The following is a 23,834-nucleotide window of genomic DNA, read 5'->3' as shown; positions in this document are numbered from 1 at the left end:
CACGCGCCGGGTGTGGGAGCACCGGCGCCGCTGCCTCTGCTCTTTCCCGCTCTTATACGTGAAAGGGCCTACGGACTGTGGGGAAAAGGTGGCCAGATACTTAATATATTTGTATCGGGGCACCTGAACAAAACGACACCACCCCCCTCCTTGTGCATGCCTGGCTCACAATGCAAGCCACTTTGAGCTGGTGGCCGGACTTTAAAATGTGTTTAAAAGGCAGGTGTTGGGTATTATCCTACGACGTGAATGGCATGCAAAAGGCGGGAGGCGGGGAATCACGCCACTGCAGCCGGAGAAAAACAAAATACTGTAGCTGACTTAGGACGCCATAAACGGAAGCGCACCTTGTTTGGCATCTACTTGGGCAAGAAGCATTACCGCAGCTCTAGGATTTCTCGGTGCCTGTTGTCTGCCATTGATAGTCCTCAAGGAAGGGGTAGCCAATGTGGTGCTCTCCAGAGGTCTTGGATTCTCCCATCGTGGCCAGTGGTCAGAGATAATGGGGGTTGTAGTCCAGGGAGTTGTCCACAACGTCTGGACGGCCGCGCCTTGGTTCTGTCTGCTCTAAGGCCTGTCCTGTTTCTTCCCCTTTCTTACTCTTTGCACAATACGTTGCTTCTCCCTTTAGACTGGAATCCAAGACAGTCTGCTTTCTGCCCTCTGCATTTTACTGAAATTGCCCTCACAATTCCCCAATGCAAACTCTTAAAATGTTCTCTATCGTCATTTTTCTTCCTTCGAGGCAGCTGGATCACTTCTGCCTTACTGCCTTTATGCCCTAAGTGTCTACATTATGTTCTTTCCTGATTCTTCTCATACCTACCTAATCATTCTCTCAAGTGTTTCCATAGGTAGAAACCCCCTGCTTTCAACCTCTTTCTGTTGGGGGTCCTCAAGGATCTGCTCTTGCCCCTCTGCTCCTGTCCAATCTACATGCTAAGCCCTCCCACCAGATGTCAAAGAGAACAACAACTATCAAACTTTTAGAAGACATCTGAAGGCAGCCCTGTTTAGGGAAGCTTTTAATGTTTGATGTATTACTGTATTTTAATATTTGGTTGGAAGCTGCCCAGAGTGGCTGGGGAAGCCCAGCCACATGGACAGGGTATAAATTATTATTATTATTATTATTATTATTATTATTATTATTGGTTGATCTCATCAAATCCCATAGCTTTCAGTACCATCTAGCCACAGATGGCACTCCCTTCTCCCCTCCACCAACTTGTTCCCTTCATTTCAATCCCACATCTCCAACTGCCCTCTGATAGCTCTACTTGCATGCACCATCATTTCAAGTTCAATAGATCCAACATGAACTTATCTTTCCTCCCCAACCCTCCTCTCCTAGCTTGCTTTCCTTATGCATTGAATTGCTAGCCATCCTGTTGAACAGGCACGTAGCCTTAGACTCTTCTCTCTCCTTTGTCCCCCATATTGAGTAGCCAAGTCATGTACAACATTGGCTTGTCACTGTCCCCTCAGCTTGGTCCTCTCACATCCATACAATACTCCGTTGCCAAAATAATTAATCTCTCTCACTGCACTAATCTCATGACACCCTCCTTAAATCCCTACACTGACCAGGTACATCCCTGCCTGTGACTTTCAGTCCTAAACTGCAGTGCCACTCATTCATCTGAAAGGTTTCCTGTTTCCTCAAAAGACACTCCCCCCCCCCTGCTGCCCCTTATGTTTAGAACTTCCAGACATCTGTGTGAAGCAACCTCTTCCTTCCTTCTAAACATCATCAAAGACACATTTTCTGTGAGAAATATAGTTCCCATTTTATTCTTACAAAGCTACATTTCCCAGAGTTTCCTAGGAAGAGGAATTGATTGTTAAACCACCCAAAGAACTGCAGCTCTATGATGTGAACAGGGTTCTAACAAGTCATACATAATAAACTACAATTCCCTGGATTCTTGAGGGGATGACTATTTAAAATGGTATGATACTGCTTTAAATGTATGGTGCAGATGAGACCTAAGCCTATTGGGTGTTTTGTGAAAGACAACTATAATAATTTCCCTTATGCTTGTGCTTTGTTTCTTCCATATTTGAAAGCTTTTCTCTGTATGGTATTTTCATGTTTCCATTATATCTTAAGAGGTTCCTAATTCTGTGGTGCTATCTCAGATGTGGAGCAAACCCAGAGGTTTGTACCATTATAGTTAAAGCACCCAGTGTTAAAAAACAAAACAGGCTAATCAGTTTTGACTAGCTATTTTAATCCAACTTTTCCCTGAGGCCATAAACTGACAACACAGTACCTTTGTACCAGCATTCCTCCCTTGGATATAATGGCATTAAAAAGTGCAGGGAATCAGCAGCAATGAACTATATAGTAAATCAGTGTGATGTGCATATATTTTGCTGTTTATGATCGGACATGTACTTCCATGAACATAGTAGGGCTGACCCCCTTCATGCATAAATCTTAAATGGTCCACATAGATTTCACAGTAGATTTATTCTATTGTGTTGCCTAAAGCACTTAAAAGTATTCCACAACTCTCAAACCTCACAGGGGATGTTTAATCAAATGTAACCAATACAAAATGGAACACATTCTCTTCTTAGTAATATTTTTCCTCTTCCTTAATTGCAGTTCTAAGAATTCTTCAAGCTCAGATGAGAGAAAGATTCAGAACTACCCAGACTTGTTTACATAATCCAGTGGTTCCAAGGTTGTTTGTATGAGCTTGTTATCTAGAATGTCACCTCTAATTTGTTTACATGGATAGGGTGTCACTGAAAATGGTGCTTGCAGTACACTGCTTTTATTCAGATCACCCCTCCTAAGACACATATTTCCATAATCAAGAACAGCAGCACTATTCACATAGATGGGACGGATTGAGAACTTGATAATGTTGAAAGTAGTGAGCAACAGGCAAAGTATTCTAGTAGGAGAGGTAAAACATAGCAGATCTCGGTAGTTATAGGAAGGCTGGGTAGATAGCTGTTGCTTAGCAAAATGCAGGATAGTGATTGCTCTAAGACTGCAACACAACATTCAGCATGCTTCCAGCTATGAAAAGGGTAAATGAGACACCATCTTCTTTTAGACAAGGCAAAGTAGGATCTACCTGAACCAGGATTAAAAAATAATTGCCCGGGTATGGGGAGAGATGTTTTGTTCAAAGTGTGAAGATGCCAGTATACTGGCAAAATAAGCATGGGAGGGGGGTGTCACACTGCAAAGTGCTTTACATTCCCAGAATCTATACAAGCACCTGTTCAACAGCGCCATCTAGCTAGAACATTTTCTTTGATAAATACAAGTACAGTATTACCGTATATTGTTATTAAACATTTGCATGTTGAATATGAATTAGTTCCTATTGTAATGCTATTAGAGCAGGGAAAGCAACAATTATGTGAAGTAGCTCTTTGCTTAAGGTAAGAATGTATTAAAACACCAGTTTCCATATGCTGAACACTGATGTCATTTGAAAAACAATGTTTCTAGCAATCCTAACCAGCACAAGGTGAAAATATTAGAGCAGATTGTAAAGTCTAATTAGAATAAACAGCTGCCAAGGATGGCACGGTAGATTAATTCTGTTGGTCCTATCAAAAGAAAGCTTTATTGTAGTACAGCAAAGTAAGCTGCATCTGGACATACGTTTAGATTTACAACCCGAAAAATAGAAAAATTAGAAAAATAATATACTGCATTTTCTTTTCTAGTTCTATAAACTACAATGACTAATTTTAAAACAGGTTATTATTAGCATTATTAAACTTGATTCTGCATTTTGAAGATAAACTACCAATCTCTAGGTATAAAAGGAACTACAAACATGAGAAGTAAACAATTTCCAGCTAATTTGTCAACTCTCCATCTTGAACTATGGCAACAGAAATCTTCCAAAATATATTCATTCTTGCTAAGAACTTAATCGGCAAAAGCAATTATGGTCTGTCTGTTTTGCTCTCTGGCCTGGTTCACACATCACACTAAGCCAAACAATGACCTAGGGTATATGCATGGAGAGGAAATCACTGCCACTTTGCTACTGCTTGGTTGTTTTGCGGCTGCACTGTGCTAAGCTGAGTCATGGCTTGGCTTAGTGTGTCATATGAACTTGGGCTTGTGATTTAGCTCTTTGACATAAACCATAAGTCAGAAACAAAGAACAAACCTTCATTTCAGCTCGTTTAGTCTCTAGAGAGCTAAACCACAACCCTTGTTCACACAACACACCAGGCCAAGCTATGGCTTAGCGAAGCACAGTGCAGCAGCAAAATGACTGGATAAGAGCAAAGCAGCCACTTTCCTCCTTAGGAGCCTAGGTGCTCATGCATTTTCACTAAACTGTGGTTTGGATTAACATGATGTGCGAACCAGGTTGATCCTGCTATCTCTCTCTCTCTCTCTCTCTCTCTCACACACACACACACACACAGCAATAGACTATTAGAGTTCATAGTATAGTCTAAAAATGACTTAATAGTCTAAATTACAAACAGCCTAAAAATTACTTTGCAATGCAGAAATATAGCTGAGTTCATAAGCATGTTAAATGTTGATATGATTTAAAAGACTATGAGCTATGAAAGAGAAGCTCTTTAATTAAAGAGAATTGAACATCACTACCTTAAAGTTAAATAAAAATGACCCATTTTAACTATGGGATAAGGCTTGCTAATTAAATACAAAGCAGTTTTTGCATTTTCATATAAATCTATGCAGGTGCTTGGATAAAAACAGAGTTATGAAGAGGAATTTTGTTAGCCTTTATGTTTTGACAGGAATGATTTTGCAGCCTACAGCAACTGCATTGTCAGAATTTGTGAATTGGGAGGGCATTAAAGAGAATAGCTCATCTACTGCACTTACTTCTCTTAGGCATGCTTGCAGTTGTGGGAGGACAACCATGTTTGAGCCAATTCTACATCTGTTACGACTCACATTTAAAAATGCAACTACATACAGTACACCAAATTTGAAACAAATAACTTTCCCACATTCATAATTTTCTGTTTGAGCAGCTGAATGTAATTTTTGAAAAGTTATATCAGTTTTAAAAGCAGTTTGCTAGGCAGCATGGTGTCAGAAGTGCGTGCAGGAGCCAGGCCCTGTGACCAGTAGGGCTTCGCAGGACTGGGGCCTTCCTAAGTTTGTTCTGGAGAGGCAAGGCACGGCCGCACAGGTGAGGCCGCTTGGTAACTCACTACACCTGGTGGCAAGAGCCAGGTAGGGATATAAGGTCAGCATTTCCCTTCAGCTCTTGGCCACAGCAACACATTTCCTGCCTTGCTACGTTTGGCTTCTTGCTTCCTGATCCTCGGACCTCGGCTTTTAGACTCCTTGCTTCTCGACCCTCGGACCCTTGACTTTGTGACTCCCTGCTTCCTGACCCTCAGACCCCTGGCTTCTGGACTCCTGTTCCTGCTCCCACCCTGCCATCTTGCCCCTGGTTCCAACGTCCTCAGCCGGGACTTCGATCTCCCGTAGATGGACAGTGACATATGGGGCTTCATATCTGAAAACTTCAAATTTACAGCTATCTTGAATAAACAGATTTGTTTTGTAGTTGTTTGATATATCTTGCCTGGCAATGATCTATCACAAGAGTCTTGAAGTTCCAGAACTGTGCAGCAAAACCTTTCCCAATGGTCAGCCAGTCTCCTCCTGTATTTCCTAGTGGCATCTGAGAAAGCATTGGTGGTGGAGGTACTGCTTTAAAAAAAAATCAGACTGGCTGGGGTGGTACCACCCAGGAGCTCTCAGTGACTTCCACTGCTCTTGGGCATTCCTAGCCATCTTCACTGGAGAACACAGGGGCAGGTTTGAGTGCTAGTGTCCACCTACCTCCTCTGATCTCCAGTTCATGAATATTATCACTGATGGTTAACTGCTCCAGAAGGCAGTATAGCTAGCCATGATGTCTACACACATACTTTTGTTATTCAGTTCTGCAGTGAAGTAGTTAACTGTGTCATCTACTATTAGAAGCAAGTCTTATCTTGGGTAGATACCCAATACAGATGATGCTGTTATTCTGTTCAATGCAAATTTTTCATAATACTATTCTGTAAAAGGAAGTCTTCAGAAAAACAACAGGCTTTTTCATTTTTCCGGATTCTTTGTGCAGTTGTGTAATATACTTTTAAGTGAGATAACAGAAAATAACATTCTGTTATTGCAGAACTAATGTCAGTAGAGCCATGCACCTCAAGACCAGCATGAGTATGTTTATCCATCGTGTATGTTGTGATAATGTGGGCTGCATCCTTTTCAGTCTCCAGTATGATTTTCTCAAGTTCAACCAATTCAAATTAGAAACAAAGTACAGAAGCAATAATAGCAACTTTTCAAAGTAATAACGAAATAAAACACAAGAAAAGTAAAAATAGTAAAATTTAATACATGTGCTATATTTTTAAGTTACTGGAATAAAAATGACCACAAGATGTAGGAAATAAAGAATAATGCTACTTGTTGGAGACTGACAGTTGAAAACGTCTTTATCAGAAGTTAAAGAGGCTAACTTCAGACATGTATACAGCAAAGGCCTGTAGAATCTTGAATCTTAATACAGAGACCTAATGCTTGTATAGTATATCTTAGTGTTTCCTTAGCTCATTATGCATCTCCTAGGGATTTTTGCTGAGAATTCTAACAAGAACAGTTGCTTCTAGGCATTCACTAGATTTTTCCAATTGGAATTTTACTATTTAAAAAGTCCACAAATTCTGAACATTATGAGGGTATTCTAATATTTTTACACCGTGTTCACAAGCATCCAAAACCTCCAGCCTTTAACATATACAAAAATTAGCACACGAATGCTCAGCATTTCAAATAAAAATGTTCCATATGTTCTGCCTGTGAACTGGGTTACCAAGGGAAAGATTTGAAACCTTAACATAGCATTATATCGAGTAGCAGCATAAATTGGTCACAGTAATACTGCTCTCACTTACAGCCAACCTGAAGTATTTGCACCAGCACATGTGCTTGTGAAGCTGTTGTAAGGTAGTGCTAGCATTGCAAGATGACAAAACTGTGATACAACTGCTGCTGTACCTGATCCTTACACATTTATAGACTGGCCCAGTTTGCACATAATGCCAAGCCAAAACATGGCTTAGTGCAAACAAACAAACATTTGCTTTCTGGAGCATATCTATTATGCCACAGCACTCCTCAAATCTTGCTGATGCTTAACCTATGCCTTTGACCATGGTTTGACAATGTTATGCCTGAACCATAGTTTATCTGCTGCAGACAAACCTCAAGAGGTAAATCAAGGACAAGACAAACCATGAGTTTGGGTTTGGATGTAACACAAAGCCAATTTATGGCTGAACCCTTTTAGCTGCAAACACTGAGGGAGGATTGCTGCAGCGCAATCTTCACTTCAGGAACCTGAATGTTTGCTCTTTTGCACTAAGTCATGGTTTGGCTTAGTGTTAAATGCAAACCAGGTCAATGTTACATCTAGTATTTGATTAGACTGTTAGCCATTACATAGAGTACACATGGCTTAGGATAATCACTTATGGTGGTATCCAACTATTTCATACTCAGAGCAGACCCACTGAAATCAATGGACTTGTTAGTAATGACTAATAAATTGAAAGGCAGGTTCATGCCAAGACATATTTTGCTAACAGACACTCTTATTCTGGACTTGTATTTAGGTGGGCTGTACTCTAATTAGGTTCTAAATTGAAAACACAACAGACATGTAATATAGCCTGTTAAGTACTGTATATAGTATTCTTTTCTTAGACAAAGACATTACAACATGATGAAAAGTTAAATAAATAAATGCCAGTTAAAAACACATTTATAATTTTCTCTGTGCAATTTCGTACCCATATGAAAAATATCACTGATCTCTGCACATCTGCATGAGTCACCCCTCAAAACTCTGCCAAAATAATACTGACAACAAAAATTAAAGAAAAAAAAATTTGCTAATGAATTCAGTGCTTCAAGGCTATTAAAAATAATATTTAAACTTTTAGTTTTTCTTGCAGAACAGTGACCCAACACGTAAAAGCCAATGATGAAAATGTTTATAATAAACTATTAAATTTTCAATTGCTGAATGACCCTTAGCGGAAATGGAATGTGTGAACTATACTTTTCAACATACAGTCTGAAGGCAAGTTGAGAGAATGCCAATAGCTTCTCACTGTGCCATTTTCAATGGCAAAGAAATATTACAGCTTTAAAATAAGCTGCACAATACTCATTATCTTAACCCTTTCACATGAAAGTGTGTAAAAGCAAATCAGCAAATAAATTCTAAAAGTGATTTATAGGTTATATTTTCCCTATTACACGTTGGGCGTAGAGCTTTCATCCACATTTCCGTTCTCTGTTTCGAACTTCTTTCCAGAAGAGTTGTAGCAAGTGATGTAAATGTTTGGATGCAATGTATTAGCCGATTGAATTTCTGCATACTAATAATGGTTTGTTCCTTGTTGCTTTTTTACAGTGCTTGTAGCAAGAGACGGATCAGATGTCTATTCCTTTAACGAGGGATGCCTCCAATGTGATGTTGAACTCCTGCAAAGTCTGCAACACACGAATCAAGGAATTCACTAGGGTATGATCCTTTATGAGCGCTGTATCCTCATACATCTGAGCTGTGATGGGGCAGTCTGCCAGCAAGGCAATCCAATGGTGCAAGAGGTGATCTCTGTAAGGGAATGTTTTGAAATTTCAAACAACTTATAAAATCTTTTTAATTCTTTAAAAAAGAAACTTATCACATTTCCTGATATTTTAGTATCACAATTCCTCTTAATACCACTACCAGTTAGTATTGACAACACTAGGTTTAACTGGTGTGAGTTTATAAAAACTGAACTCTAGGTCAATCTTTTGGCTCAGTATCATTCCTTATTTGCTTCATATCTGAAATAACTTGGAAAAACATGGCCACTCGCTCTATCCAAAATGACTGGCACTTGATGCCAAAGCTATACCTAGCTGTGGTGGTACAGAAGGACTGGCAACTACAGGGGCATCTAATGCAATACAGTTAGGGCAGGCCTATCTTGCTATTCTTATTCAATAGCAATCCCATTATTATAGGTTACTACTAAACGGCCAGTATGCAAATTAGAAGCCTCCATACTGACTGAATTGTTAGTTGCATAGAACACCAGTCTTACCCTGCCATGTCTCCTTTCTGCTGATTTCTAGGCTCCATAATGACCTTTACAGAAGCCACATCAGGCAACATCAGTTCTGCTGTGTTGCCAGCACAGCAGAACTGGCATGCATTTTGTTGCACTGGCATTCTAGATCAGCCTGAGGCCGTGTCTTGGCTATACCTTTGCTGCTGCAGGAATCCACAGCACTAGGCTGCCCTACGTCAGTGACAATTAGAGAGCTAGAAAGGATTTTAAAAACAATCCTGTAGCCAAATTCTCCCAAGAAAGCGTCATCTCATTCACCAATCAACTTACACAATTCAGACCACAATGTACCACAGACAGACTCAGGGGAGCTTCCAAAAGGTGTTTACAAGGCAAATGCGTTAAAACGGCCCAAGCCACATACTGGAAACCATTAGGGGCACTGCTAGTTTGATTGGGAAATGCTCAGTTGTACAAAATTTGCAGCCATGAAGCAATCTTATGGAAAATTTAACTGGGTGCATCTCCATGCCTTGATCCTTGTTGTGATGACCCTGATTTTCCCAATGAGGAGGGATGCAGAAATCAAGGCCTATGCATGTGAAAGGCGCTTTCTGATTTCAAAGGGCTACAACTAAGGTATAGAAAATGCCACACCATTTTCCATAAATTTCTTATAATTGTGCCCTGAAACCAAAGAGCTTATTTGCTGCTTCTGTGGTTCCAGGAAAGACTGTTTCACAAAAATTTCTGATTTGTCAATTTTTGTTTTGTAGCTGGTGTTTATTGTACATCTGAGCCAGTGTGGTATAATAGAGAGAGTGTTGGACTATGACCTGGATGACCAGGGTTCAAATTCCTACTCAGTTATGAAGCTTACTGGGTGACCTTGGGACAGTCATTGTGTCTCAGCCTAATCTACCTCACAGGGAAGTAGTGAGGATAAAATGGGGAGTTGGAGAACCATGTGACCATCTTGAGCTCCTTGGAAGAAACTGTAGTACAGTGGTACCTCAGGTTAAGTACTTAATTTGTTCCGGAGGTCCGTACTTAACCTGAAACTGTTCTTAACCTGAAGCACCACTTTAGCTAATAGGGCCTCCTGCTGCTGCCGCGTCGCCGGAGCATGATTTCTGTTCTCATCCTGAAGCAAAGTTCTTAACTTTAGGTAATATTTTTGGGTTAGTGGAGTCTGTAACCTGAAGCGTATGTAACCCGAGGTACCGCTGTATATATACATGTAATAAATAAATAAATCTAGCCTCTAATATAAAATAGTTCATCTCCCTCTTCAGATTAATTCTTCTACTAAAGTACTAAAATACTTTCATATCCCCTCTCAGCCTTGTTTTTTTTTTGTTTTTGTTTTTGTAAACTAAGTGGATCAAGCACTTTTAATCTCCTGTCAAGATAAATCCCAGTGATCATGTTCTAATTTCAGATTTCCAAAGTGTCAGAATAAGTGTAAGGATATGTAATTTGGTCAAAGGACTCAAAATCTGGACATCAAAACAGTAATAAAAGAAAACTGATCAGTGTGAAAGCAACTCTGTCACATTAGACCAGGCAATTATATACAAATGAAAATATGCTTATGGAAATACAATACCTGGCTCCAAGGCACACCAACATCTGAAACTTGCCATCTTTCCCAATGTTTCTAGGAGTGTTGTTGATGGCCGTGACAAAGCGACAGAAACTCCTGGCCCTTTTCTGCCAGTTTTCCTCTGGGACCAATTCATTTTGCTCTAGAGCCTCATAATATCCTTGTGCTTTTTCTGGAGACAGAGTCATATAGCATAATGATCAGATCAGTAGAAAAACTCAAAACCTTCCTCACATATTGGTGGCAGTATAATTATTTATACAATTAATAAAATATTTGAAGATGGCTATAATTTCACTTCTATTTTCCAGTCTAAACATACCCACTCCTTCAACCTTTTCCCATAAGAAGGTTTTCTGTACTTACCTAGAAAGTCCCAAATGAAGACATTTTTGAAGAGCCTGGGGGATTTAAATCCATGCTGAAACACCTGCTCAAGAGCTGAGACAAGCCCACCTTCACCACACAGCAAAAGTGTTAAACTGCCTCTCTGCCAATGGGATATAAAATAAATAATAGTTTTGAGATGTTTACCCATGGTATATTATGAATATATCTGTCAAATTACTGTGGCTTTTAAAAACAGACTACCAATAGTCTGCACTGACTGAGTTTATCAGTTAGTGGCACCCATTAGAAAAACGCTCAATAATAAGATTTCAACGACAATCAGATCTCACAGCAGCTACCATTTACTCACTTTATGAAATTACAAGTCAGCATTATTACTGATGAAATACCTTTCCACCCTGATTATGTTCACACACACACACACACACACACACACACACAAAAACACACCTTTGTTCACTGCTGCTCAACATGGATAAGAAGCTCTCTCTGTGCAGAGCAACAGATAACAAAGCACCCATCCTTGGACCTTCACTTCTGTTTGATGAAGAGCTGGAGAAAATTAGGTGCCTTGATCAGGAAAGGACACTGTTATTTATAAAATGAGTACTACAGTATAAGTATAACACAAGACTGCTGTTCCACTTTGTGGCCTTTGGCATGTAAAATTCCAAATTTTGTCCCCTAGTGCTTTTACTTATACATGAAACCACCGGGGAAGGTCATCCAGAGGTTTAGGGTAAGATGCCATCAATTTGCTGATGACATTTCATTTTTTCCATCACTGAAAACCCAGAGAGGCAAAGGAAATAATAAATTAGTGTCTGGCATCGGTTCTGAAGTGAATTGAACCTTAATCCAAACAAGGCAGAGGTACTGTTGTTCAGGAGTTTTGAAGATCTGGAAGAAGATGCCTCAAACATCCTTATTGGAACATGTAATTCTAATGTTGTTTAACTTCACTGGCTACTTATTTGTTTGCTCGGTTTGAAGTACTGGTCTTAGCCTTTAAAACCCCAAATGGACTTGGACCAGATTACTGCAAGGACCATCTGCCTCACAGGCCCTGTACTCTGTGTCATCAACATCTCAGATGTAAGTAAGCACACGAGACGGGGCCTTCTGGATGGTGGTCTCATGGCTCTGGAATGCCCTCCAGTTGGAGATTCAATAGCCCTCCTTTTTACTGGTCTTTAGTTAGAAACTGGAAATATATTTGACAGCCTTTTAATATGTAATTTCTGTTACTGCTTTTATATGAAACAGTTTTTAATTTGTAATGCTACTGGTTGTGTGTGTGTACACACACACTATATATATATATATATATATATATATATATATGCAGGTTTTGGTGTCCTCGGGTGTCTTCCCGTGTAAAAGTTGGGGTGTCTAGGCGACGTTTCGACGAGGTCTCACTCGTCATCTTCAGGCTGGTGCTTTCGGCTTCTTGTTACTGGAACAGAGCGGGATCTCAATGTTTGAGTTCCTATAAATACTGTAGAGGGGGTGTGGTGTCTAGCCTCCAATGTTCTGGGCAGAGAGGAAGTTCCCACTAGCCTGGGAACTTCCTCTCTGCCCAGAACATTGGAGGCTAGACACCACACCCCCTCTACAGTATTTATAGGAACTCAAACATTGAGATCCCGCTCTGTTCCAGTAACAAGAAGCCGAAAGCACCAGCCTGAAGATGACGAGTGAGACCTCGTCGAAACGTCGCCTAGACACCCCAACTTTTACACGGGAAGACACCCGAGGACACCAAAACCTGCATTCCTGTACCCGTGAAAATCTACGAAAGCATATATATATATATATATATATATATATATATATATATATATTGTGTGTGTGTGTGTATATATACACAATATATACAATACATACAATATATATATATTTGTAATCTAGACTAGGAGCATAAATATGAGGTACAAATGTTAAACAAAACCCAATCTACTGGATATCACAAGACAGCATATCTAGTACTACAAATCAGAACAAATAGAGAAGGGGTTGTCCAAAAAAGTACCAAATGGGATACTATGATCTTTGTGATCAAGGCACAGCTGACAAATTCAAACAATTGGCATACTGTTTTATCAGACTTAATTCTAAGGGTTGGTTCTGATATAATACTGGATCCAGGGTTAAGCGACTGACTGCAGACTACAGGAGTGCATTCTATTCTCACATGCAAATTTTCCTGCCCCCTTTCACCTGGGTCCAAAGTTATTTATGACCTTTGTTAATCCTGGTTAAGACAAACACAATTTTGTATTACAAATTTACTGAAGAACTCTGATTAAAACTGACATCAAGAAGAAATGTAGCTGCAAGAGTCTGTATTTGGCTATACATAATTCCCTTCAACTCGTCAGCTGCATGTGCACATCTGTGACACACTGTTCTGCTGAACCAACATTCTTGTCAATTGTAGCTATGGTCTTTCATAAACTAACTAGCGAACACATAAATATAAACAGAGAAATATTATCAAGCTCAATGACAATGCTCACCTCTTTCTCTGGCTTGTGGAAGTGTTTGACAATTCCATTTACTGCTTCACCAATAGATTCTTGTATTTGACCTGTGTTTAACTCTGTGCAAGAAGGAAAACATGTATTTGTTTAAGCAATTATTTGTTTTTCACTTGGCCAGGGACTTTAGAAAGGAACTAGATCCAGGCTTCTGCTTTTTACATTATAAAATAGGACAGATTTATCAACATTTGTGCATTTATCTTTTGTAATATAGGGTTTTGGAAGTAATGAGCAAAACCCACCAAGCTGCCATATAGGGAACAGCTACAGCTACTTGGGTAAATAATGTTTAAAGGTGAAGGGGGAAACATTACACAGAGGTTGAAATCTTGATAAATTAAATGAGAAAGCCTCCAACAGCAAGCACTGGTTACAACAGTAGTTTGTAGATTAAAATCAACTTACCGTATTTTTCGCTCTATAGGACGCACTTTTCCCCTCCAAAAATGAAGGGTGAAAGTGTGTGCGTCCTATGGAGCGAGTACAGGCTTTCGCTGAAGCCTGGTGAGCAAGAGGGGTCATGCGCACTGACCCTTCTCGCGTTCCAAGCTTCAAGAAAGCTAGCCGCAAGCCTGCGGAGCCCGGCGGGAACTCCTGCTGGGCTCTGCAGGTTTGCGGATAGCTGCCTGCAGCCCGAAGCCCGGGGAGCGCGGCGCTGTGCACCCCGGGCTTCGGGCCGCTCTCTGCAAGCCTGCAGAGTCCAGCGGGAGTTCCCACCAGGCTCCGCAGGGCTTGCGGACAGCTGCCTGCAGCCCGAAGCCCGGGGAGCGCGGCGCTGTGCACCCCGGGCTTCGGGCCGCTCTCTGCAAGCCTGCAGAGTCCAGCGGGAGTTCCCACCAGGCTCCGCAGGGCTTGCGGACAGCTGCCTGCAGCCCGAAGCCCGGGGAGCGCGGCGCTGTGCACCCTGGGCTTTGGCCAGCGCAGCCCTCCGTCTCGCTGTTCCAGCTTCGGGACGGCTGCGCAAAGCCTCCGCAGGGCGGCGGGGTGAAGGCACCCCGCCGCCCTGCGGAGGCTACAAATGATATCCCCGAAGCCTCAAGCCTTTGGAGTGCAGCTGCGCTCCAAAGGCTTCAGGGATCTTTGAGGCTGGTGGTGGGGGAAAGCAGCGCTTCCCACCACCACCAGCCCCACAAGCTTGGGGGGCAGCGGCAAGGCCTGCTCTTGAACACACCTTGAACGCACCTTGTTTTTGAGGGGGAGAACAAGAAAAAAAATTTTCCCCCTATTCTCCCCCTCCTATGGTGCGTCCAATAGAGGAAAAAATACAGTAAGTGTTCTCATCCTTTCCTTCTCCCTTTCCCCCATCACCAGGAATGAGACTGACTGACATATTGTCAAACAAGCTGCAACAAGACAAAAGAATATTTAAGTAACCTAATGAAGATTTAAAACCAGAGTACTTCATTGCTTTTGAGATGGTGGAAGCACGACATGCAACAAAATGTTGCAGAGTGGAGACCTGTTCAAAATTCCAACCTGTCAGCCATTCCCTTTTTTCAGGATAATCATCCCCACCTCCCACAAGTCAGTCAGTCAACATTTCATTCTCACTGAGCTATTTTTGGGTTTGTCCCCCATAGGATCCCCCCCATAGACTTTTTGTACTTCCACAAACTGTGGGGCTCCCCCAAGTCTACTAATATGTGTATGGATGATGTTTTGGCTACATAAATAACTACACTCAGAGAACTGAGTTTGCTATTACTATATGTAAGATTACTAGTAAAATGTTTTTTTCAATTTAACCAGCTTACTTGGTTTGTTGTTTGGTGATATTGTAACGAATCTTCTAATCATACTTGGGGACTGCTGCAAAGGCGGAGTTCTGCACTGCCTTTCATCTACCTCAGAATGGGATGTCAGCAATTCTCCAACCAGGATCCTCTCTAAACTGCCATCATCCATCCCTTTTCCAAGCCACCTCCCACATGGAAACCTAAAGACATGAAATAAGAAAAAAGACACATGATGCAGCTCTTAATCCCAGATTTTAGCAAGAGGCTATACATTAAGTGAATCAGTAAAATGGCTTTTATTTCATGCTGGGCATGTTCCATTTACTAAAGTTTCTCATCCCTGCAAGACTGGTGCAGCACTAGAATTGAACAGTATTAATCACAGGAGGAGTTATGTAACTGACTAATCCACAGGGGCCACATACATGTGCTGTTGGAAACAGAAATCTGAATCTTCTGGATCATAAGCAAACAGATATTTTGGACAGCCAACAGATTGATTGGATTTATTGACCAAATTGGATCTGAACCAAAGGAACACAAACCAATGACTTTCCCACTCCCACAAGACCTATCACAAGAGTCAGAGGACCCTGAAAAATGGGGCCGACTGGGGGGGGGGGGGCTGAGAGGAAAGGAGGGGTTTCTTGGCATTTAGGTGGAGTCACCATTTGTAAGCAGGAACTCCCACTGACAGATGATGCCTCCACCCAATTTTCAGCATTCCCTTCCAGCTCCCCTGTGCCACAGCCCATGACCCTCAGAAGAGGCGTTTCAAGGGAACCTGGGGGCTGCTGGGTCTTGGAGAGGTGGGAGAGTCACCTTCCACCAACCCCCTTTGGCTAATGTTTCTCTGGATGCAACCAAATGTAATTAATAATGTTCATTAGATATGAAACTTCTTTGAGACAGGGCTTTTTTTTCAGAACTCACCAGAACTAAGTTCTGGCAGTTCTCAGGTGGGTGCCAGGGGAGAACAGGGGAGGCATTTATGTTGAGTTCTGGCACCTTTTTCTAGAATAATAATAATAATAATAACAATAATAATAATAATAATAATAATACAGTGATACCTCGGGTTAAGAACTTAATTCATTCTGGAGGTCTGTTCTTAACCTGAAACTGTTCTTAACCTGAAGCACCACTTTAGCTAATGGGGCCTCCTGCTGCTGCCGTGCCGCTGCTGAACGATTTCTGTTCTCATCCTGAAGCAAAGTTCTTAACCCGAGGTACAATTTCTGGGTTAGTGGAGTCTGTAACCTGAAGCATCTGTAACCCGAGGTACCACTGTAATTTATTATTTATACCCTGCCCATCTGGCTGAGTTTCCCCAGCCACTCTGGGCGGCTCCCAATTGAGTGTTAAAAACAATACAGCATTAAATATTAAAAACTTCCCTAAACAGGGCTGCCTTCAGATGTCTTTTAAAAATAGGATAGCTGCTTATTTCCTTGACATCTGATGGGAGGGCGTTCCACAGGGCGGGTGCCACTACTGAGAAGGCCCTCTGTCTGGTTCTCTGTAACCTCACTTCTCGCAATGAGGGAACCGCCAGAAGGCCCTCGGCACTGGATCTCAGTTTCCAGGCTGAACGATGGGGGTGGAGACGCTCCTTCACGTATACAGAACTAAGGCCATTTAGGGCTTTAAAGTCAGCACCAACACTTTGAATTGTGCTTGGAAACGTACTGGGAGCCAATGCAGATCTCTCAGGTCCGGTGTTATATGGTCCCGGCGGCCACTCCCAGTCACCTGCCTAGCTGCCGCATTCTGGATTAATTACAGTTTCTAGGTCACCATCAAAGGTAGCCCCTTGTAGAGCGCATTGCAGTAGTCCAAGCGGGAGATAACTAGAGCATGCATTACTCTGGCGACAGTCCGCGGGCAGATAGGGTCTCAGCCTGCGTACCAGATGGAGCTGGTAGACAACCACCCTGGACACAGAATTAACCTGTGTCTCCATGGACAGCTGTGAGTCCAAAATGACTCCCAGGCTGCGCACCTGCTCCTTCAAGGGCACAGTTGCCCCATTCAGGACCAGGGAGTCCCCCACACCCGGCCTCCCCCTGTCCCCCCAAAACAGTACTTCTATCTTGTCAGGATTCAACCTCAATCTGTTAGCCGCCATCCATCCTCCAACTGCCTCCAGGCACTCACACAGTACTGTGTGTGTGTGGGGGGGTTTCATAGCTTTACTAGTGTATACAAATAAATATCTATTGTACATTGACAGTACCGTATATAAATTTGTGTGTTTAAATGGACAAGAAAGCACTCTAAATCATACAAGTCAATAGATAATTCAGCTTAATTCCAATTTCAGCGAACATAAGCTTATAGTGGATATAAACAAGAAGGGGCATCAAATCATACTCTGTAAAACAGTGTATATTTTTATTTACAGATGAGCTTTATGAGAAACAAGTCTTGTGCGACATTAGAATATGTATCAGTAACTGATTTGGTCCCACAGGGCAAGAAAAGGAATACCTATCAGACTTAAGTATTTTGAGCAGCAACAGGCTGATTTTACAAAGGAAGTTGATGCAGTTATGATACAACATTTTCAATACATCCTTTCAGGCAATCCATAAAAAAGCTGAAATGTTGCTTACTTGTAAGTGTGACCCGTTACTTCATTTCTCACCATGACATATTCCACAAGCCACTTTGCATACAGTCCAGAATTATCATGTCCTATTTGTACTGTGGTAAGCTTTCCCAGGTTCTGACACTGAAAATTAAAAAAGGGGTGGGGGGAAATCTGCTGAATCAAAACAGAAAACATCACAATGACTATAGTCTAATGAACAGAGCAATAATATCCAAACTTAGCAATGACTAAACACAATGCCACATTTTAGAGAAAAAGCAAGTTTACAAACCAAATGGTAAGGGAACTTTTAAAATAACACAATAGAAAGTCTATAGAGATAGCTTTACACGTCCCTCTCCAGCTAACATATTTTGATCATAATTTTCTATAGGTTCGCTGGGCTCTCATAGAAGGATTCCAAAAAGGAAGATACATGCAATTTGTATTATACAGGTGCACACATATTTTAGGTTGTGAACTGCCCTGTGATCTTCAGATGAAGGGCGATATGCATATTTAATTAATAATAATAGTAAAATAATAGAAAAAGTCCCCAGCAATCTTCTGATTTTTGACTTCTTTTTAATTTTATCTTTAGGTAAGGCCATACCTCAAATGTCATCTCCAGTGTATTCCTTGGAATGTGTAGGACTCCTGTTTCACCCAGTTCTCCTGAAATGCAGATCCATGGGTTGGCTGTGAACATTGAGCCACCAAGTTTTTTGCTAGGAATGATCAATATATGGTATGGAATCACTGTAAAACAGAACAAAAAAACAATTTGGCTGAAACAAGTTGTCCAAGAACAAATGCAAATACAATTGAAACAGAATAACAAATACCCATTATACTATATTCTTAGGCAGAAATATCATCCGCTAGGCTTGATCTCAGACTCCCAGGGAGTGAAACAAAAATCACTGAAAGCTTATTTTGGACAGACAGACAGAAGCGTACCAATGGAGTCTAGTGATGCTAAAAGAGGTCCAACTATGGCTCCAAAAGCAGCATGTCTTTCAAAAGAGAACTGAGAACTAATGACGGATCTCTCACAAGGGGAGCTCAGAAGAGAGCATAGGAAACTTAAGAAAAAGAACAGGTCAAAAATTAGTTGCAGGCAGACAATGCTGAGTATGAAGAAGAACATAAAAAGGCAGGTAGGAGAAGGATAATGCAGAGAACTTAAAAGGAAGAATACAAAATAGGCAGTGTTGGAGGTAGGGAAGATTTCAAATGCATTTCAATATGCTAATCAAAAATACTAGAATGTATTGATGAGGTCTCACTGCTAATTTACCACACAGAATCATGCTTAGTGTTATAAAACAGAAATTTGTTTGAAATATATTTCCTGCGGACAAAATTGTATTGGTAGACTCCCAGCATGAGATATCTGTACACTGTTATAAAATAAATGAGGCTATATGCATGTGTCAAACATGCTTTAAACCCTTTGAAAAGTAACACAACAATTAAAAGCTATACTTACAGATAGTTGTAAAAACATTGGTAAAACAAAAGTAATCAACAGCGTTGAATGACAGGAGGTGATACAGAAATTGCTCTTTTTCATCATCACAGCGGAGGAATGCATAGCGCTTGTAGAGTTTTCTGACAAAGAAAACAAAATTATATATTACTATAATAAGACTTCCCAGACAGAGGGTTGCTGGCATTTACAATGAACCAATCAATATGTGTATCATGTAACCACTAAAGTTTTGACTTCTAACTACCTTACTCCACAGATGTTTCATGTAGGTTTGCACCCACCTTACAGACAACGTTTCAATTAGGAATACAGTGGTATCTCGGTTTACGAACTTAGGTCCGTTCTTAGACCGAAGCGTTCTTAAACCGAAGTGTGTGCTTTCCCTAATGAAGCCTCCCACCGCCAGTGTTCAGCTTCCATTTGTCTTCCAGGGCAAAGTTCACTAACTGGAACACCTACTTCCGGTTTTGCGGAGTTCATTGTCGTTAACAGGGCTGTTCATAGACCAAGGTACCACTGTACTATTCCCCACACCTTTGCTGTACAAAAAAATAATTTAAATTTTCTTTTTAAAATTATCATGATTTTAGCCCCCTGTGGTTTGAATAGTTTGGAAGCAAAGCTGATGAAGGCTCAAAAACCAGGGGAAGCAGAAGGAAAGGCCACAGGAAATATAGTGCCTTATACCGATGAGTATTCACAATTTCCTGCTCTTTCCATTCCCTTTTCCTACTTTCCTTCACCACAGTCCTCATCAAAAGATTTAATGTTATTGGAAAAGTTGAGTTTAGGAAGAAAATCAGAGTATCCAAATATATAAAATAATTGTACACAATTTATAGCACAATCCTTTATGTGTACTCAGGATTATGTGTATTCCCAGGTAAGTGAATATAGGAATGCAATCTTATTCAGTCATCAGAGTTTTTATGGAATGCAAACCACCATGCACAAGCATTGTTTGTTACCTTAATTTTCTAGTTATATTTACCCCCATTCATTGCCTTGAACAATGTGCTGATGTAATTAAGAAGTGAGAAAAATGTAAAAATTCATTCCTATATTACCAGAACAGATGCTAAGGGAATTCCTCGGCTATAATGTGTTTAGATCCTACCCTGCCTCTAAGGTGCTCACAATAGCTCACATCAGGATTATCCCATTATAGTCATTTTTCATAAGAGTTATATTTTTCAAAGTTGAAACCAACAGTCTTCCAGTTTAAGATAGCTGAAAGAAATACTGTTTTGGAGATGTCTTCATCTAGTTTATTTTGGACTTTCTGACCATCACTATACAAAATATGTAGCAAAGGGAATGAACCCAAATTTTCTGAATGCAAACTTATGCATGCCCTCTTTGTTCCAAGCCTATCCTTTTTCAAGATTATTCTGTTTCTCAAGCAGCTTTATCAGTACCTGATAAAATCATATACTGTGTTATCTATTTTCCTTGCTAAAGGCTATGGCAAGTCTATTTAAAAAACAACTACCACAAGCCAACAGATCTCCGTTAACCTCAAGCTGGACTCAACTTACTTTGTAAGTTCATGATCAGAAAGAAGGTGTTTCAGGTGGCGGGAAAGTAATTTCTTTTCCATAGAGAGCCGAACCCAAGCTCGAGCCTTACCAACATCAGTTTTGATCTCACTTATATTCTGGATATGCCTGAGAAGGAAAAGCAGGTTATTGTGCTGTCCTACTTTTTACTGAGTTAGAAAAGAAGCTGACAGGAATGCATTGCACAGTACCCCAGGCGAACCAACAGAAAGCCTTCCAGATATTGCTGAACTACAACTCCCATTATCCTTGATTATTAGCTATGCCGGCCAGGATTGATAGGAATTATAGGAATTATAGGAATTATAGTCCAACCATATCTAGCAGGCATACACTGGCTACCACTGTAATAGACATTACAGTCTAGTAATTTTTTTACAAGTCTGCCCCATTCACCTATAAAGTCAGAGTGTTTAGATTTTATTCAAATTAAGCTAGTGGGTAAAGAGAACTTGGCACTGCCCCTGCCTATCTCTTACATCATTGCATTCCATTGCTTCAAACAATCTTCTCATGAGCCTAGGTAGCAGAACTGAGCTGCAAGAAAAATTGAATGAAGCAATGAAACTCAGTGAGGAAAAGTGGGAGAGAGGGCAGGGTTTAGTTCCCCACACCCATGTGCTCCACTGCATGTCGAAGAAAAAGAAAGACTGATTGCTCCACACACTCCTTTATGGAGCAAACCCATGAATAAATACTGCTGCCCTCTTTAGTTTGGCCCTAAGATGACATCAAGAAGCAACTAAAGTAGCAGAAATAACCGTAAGTGCAAGTAAATATTGAAGTAGGATTTAAAGAGGTTTTACTAACCAGTGAAAGGAATATAAAATTGTGCAGGATGAACATCCCTCTCCCTCAAAAAACACAAGATATACCTAGGTGATCTTACTATCTATCTTTAGCACAGTTGATATCGAGGATAATAATTAAAAATAATGAGAATTTGCTTTGTTTTCATTAATGGCTAGGAACTATGCGAGAATGTTGTATTCAGAAAGGCTGAGTGACTTGTTAGATATACACACAGCAAATTGGTAATCATATTCATGAAATGTTTGACTTCTAGGCCTCAGCATTAATCATTATTTCCAGAAGAGAGAACGTTATTAGAAAGCTGCTAGCTTTGTAAATTCCTCCCGGACAAGGAAGGTATGAAGCAAAGTCGGGGGGGGGGTGGACTGGAGAGACAGGGATGGCCAGACAGAGACCTGGGGGCTGGATAGAGAGCCTTCTGGTAGCCCCCATGTCTCGGTTTTCCCTCCCTGTAATAAAATATTTATCAGCAATGACTACAACAGCAATGTCATATGACATAAAAAGTGTACCTGTCTATATTTCTCTATCATACAACAAATGCTCAATAGATTATTAGTTTGTTCTGAAACCATTCACTTCTTCCTGCTCAGCATATATACCTACTGAATCTAACTGCTACAAAAGATAAAGCACTCTTTTTTTTTTTGCATTCTGTGCTTATTCATATATTTAAGCTATTTTATATACTGCTTAATTACTAAAGGTAAAATAAGACAATCTTAATACTTGCCACTTGAGAGTAGTTGCCATATTAATGTACTACATATGCTAAAGTCTACTTAAAATGCATGAAATGGACAGGCACTCAACTAACTCATTCCATCAGTGGAAGGATTTCTGCTTGCTCAGCAGAACTTTCCCCCTCCTGCGCCCCCTAAATCTGGTCTGGGTATTCTCCAAAGTCTGTGGAGCAGCTTTGGGGGGTGCACACAGAGATGGGGAGGAAGTTCTACTGTGCAAGTGGAAATCTCTGTGTTGATGGAACAAGTTAGTTAGTTAGTTAGTTAGTTAGTCAGTTGGATGCCACTTTTTAACTTTCAAGCTCAACTTGTTAACTGGGTTTCTCTTCCACAGTACACACATACATGCAGACACACCAGCCCTGGCTCCTTTGGGACAGAGGACAGGGCAGAAATTTAACAAATATAATAATAAACTACCCTTTTAAGTTCATTCCATGCATCCAATGGAATAGACTTGCCTATAAATGCTTCTGATAAAATAAACTTAACCTATCCAATTCCTACAGCTTCACACAATTTTGAATTAGGCCTTTTCTCCACAGAGTGAGTTTAATTTACAAGAAGTCATTTCACTGTAAAAAGAAAAACAGACACTGACTTTTAATCACTTAAGGAGAACTTTGGAAGAGAAGAACTAGAACTGCAATCCTCAGCTTGCTTACTAGGAAGTAAAACCCACTGAACACAATGGGACCTGCTTCTCAGTAACCATTCTTAGGATTGTACTTCCGGAGGCGGCGCAAAATAGCAATGGCGGTCCTCTTTACCTGGTGAAGAGGGGCTCCGCGAAAAAGGGTCGTCCGCTACGGCAAAGCGGAGACCCATTAAGAAAAACCGCAGGCAGAGCGAGCCTGCGGCCGTGGGACTCGGCGGGCGCCTAAAGCCCCCCCGGAAACGAAGAAGGGGCTCCGTAAGGGGCTCCGGAACGCGAAAGGGGGAGCGGCGCTGTGAGTTCATCGCTCTTTTCGTGGATGCAAAGCCGCGCTGCTGCTGCTGATGAGCGCCGACCTTTCTTCTTGAAAACATCAAAATTGGCTGCTACATACCTGTGAGTAAGGGGAGCTAAACATCGGAAAATTTGGGAATTTGGTTGAAATTCGGCTGAAAACGGGAGGCGAGTAACAGGAAGTCCGTCTCCCGATCCTGCTAACCAGATTAAAGCAATTGCGCAGAAGAGCGCTGAAGCGTTGAAAAGGGACTGTAAAAGTAAAACGAGGGTGTATTTGACAGACTTTGTAGCGAAAAGACAAGCAGGAAATTTTTGTAAAAGTTGTG

At 41.0% G+C, this 23,834-nt stretch overlaps 1 protein-coding gene across 7 annotated transcripts in view; it reads right to left on the bottom strand.

Moving 5' to 3' along the window:
- Window positions 1-6,363: 6,363 nt before the first annotated feature.
- The window catches only part of DENND5A (DENN domain containing 5A), a 67,176-nt gene continuing 49,705 nt past the window's right edge, over window positions 6,364-23,834 (bottom strand). For all 7 annotated transcript variants that reach the window (XM_083724524.1, XM_083724526.1, XM_083724522.1 and 4 more), the window contains 9 exons: window positions 20,980-21,108; window positions 19,439-19,560; window positions 18,560-18,705; window positions 17,969-18,087; window positions 15,372-15,553; window positions 13,594-13,676; window positions 11,090-11,213; window positions 10,727-10,895; window positions 6,364-8,672 (listed from right to left, as the gene is read on the bottom strand). In XM_083724524.1, the coding sequence (XP_083580650.1) occupies window positions 8,489-8,672; window positions 10,727-10,895; window positions 11,090-11,213; window positions 13,594-13,676; window positions 15,372-15,553; window positions 17,969-18,087; window positions 18,560-18,705; window positions 19,439-19,560; window positions 20,980-21,108 (1,258 nt within the window). In that variant the 3' untranslated portion in view covers window positions 6,364-8,488. The remainder of the gene's footprint in view (window positions 8,673-10,726; window positions 10,896-11,089; window positions 11,214-13,593; window positions 13,677-15,371; window positions 15,554-17,968; window positions 18,088-18,559; window positions 18,706-19,438; window positions 19,561-20,979; window positions 21,109-23,834) is intronic.

The sequence above is a fragment of the Podarcis gaigeae genome, assembly GCF_964106915.1.
Source record: "Podarcis gaigeae genome assembly, chromosome: 1".
NCBI classification, from domain to species: Eukaryota; Metazoa; Chordata; class Lepidosauria; order Squamata; family Lacertidae; genus Podarcis; species Podarcis gaigeae.
This window is presented reverse-complemented; position numbering and strand designations above follow the sequence as displayed.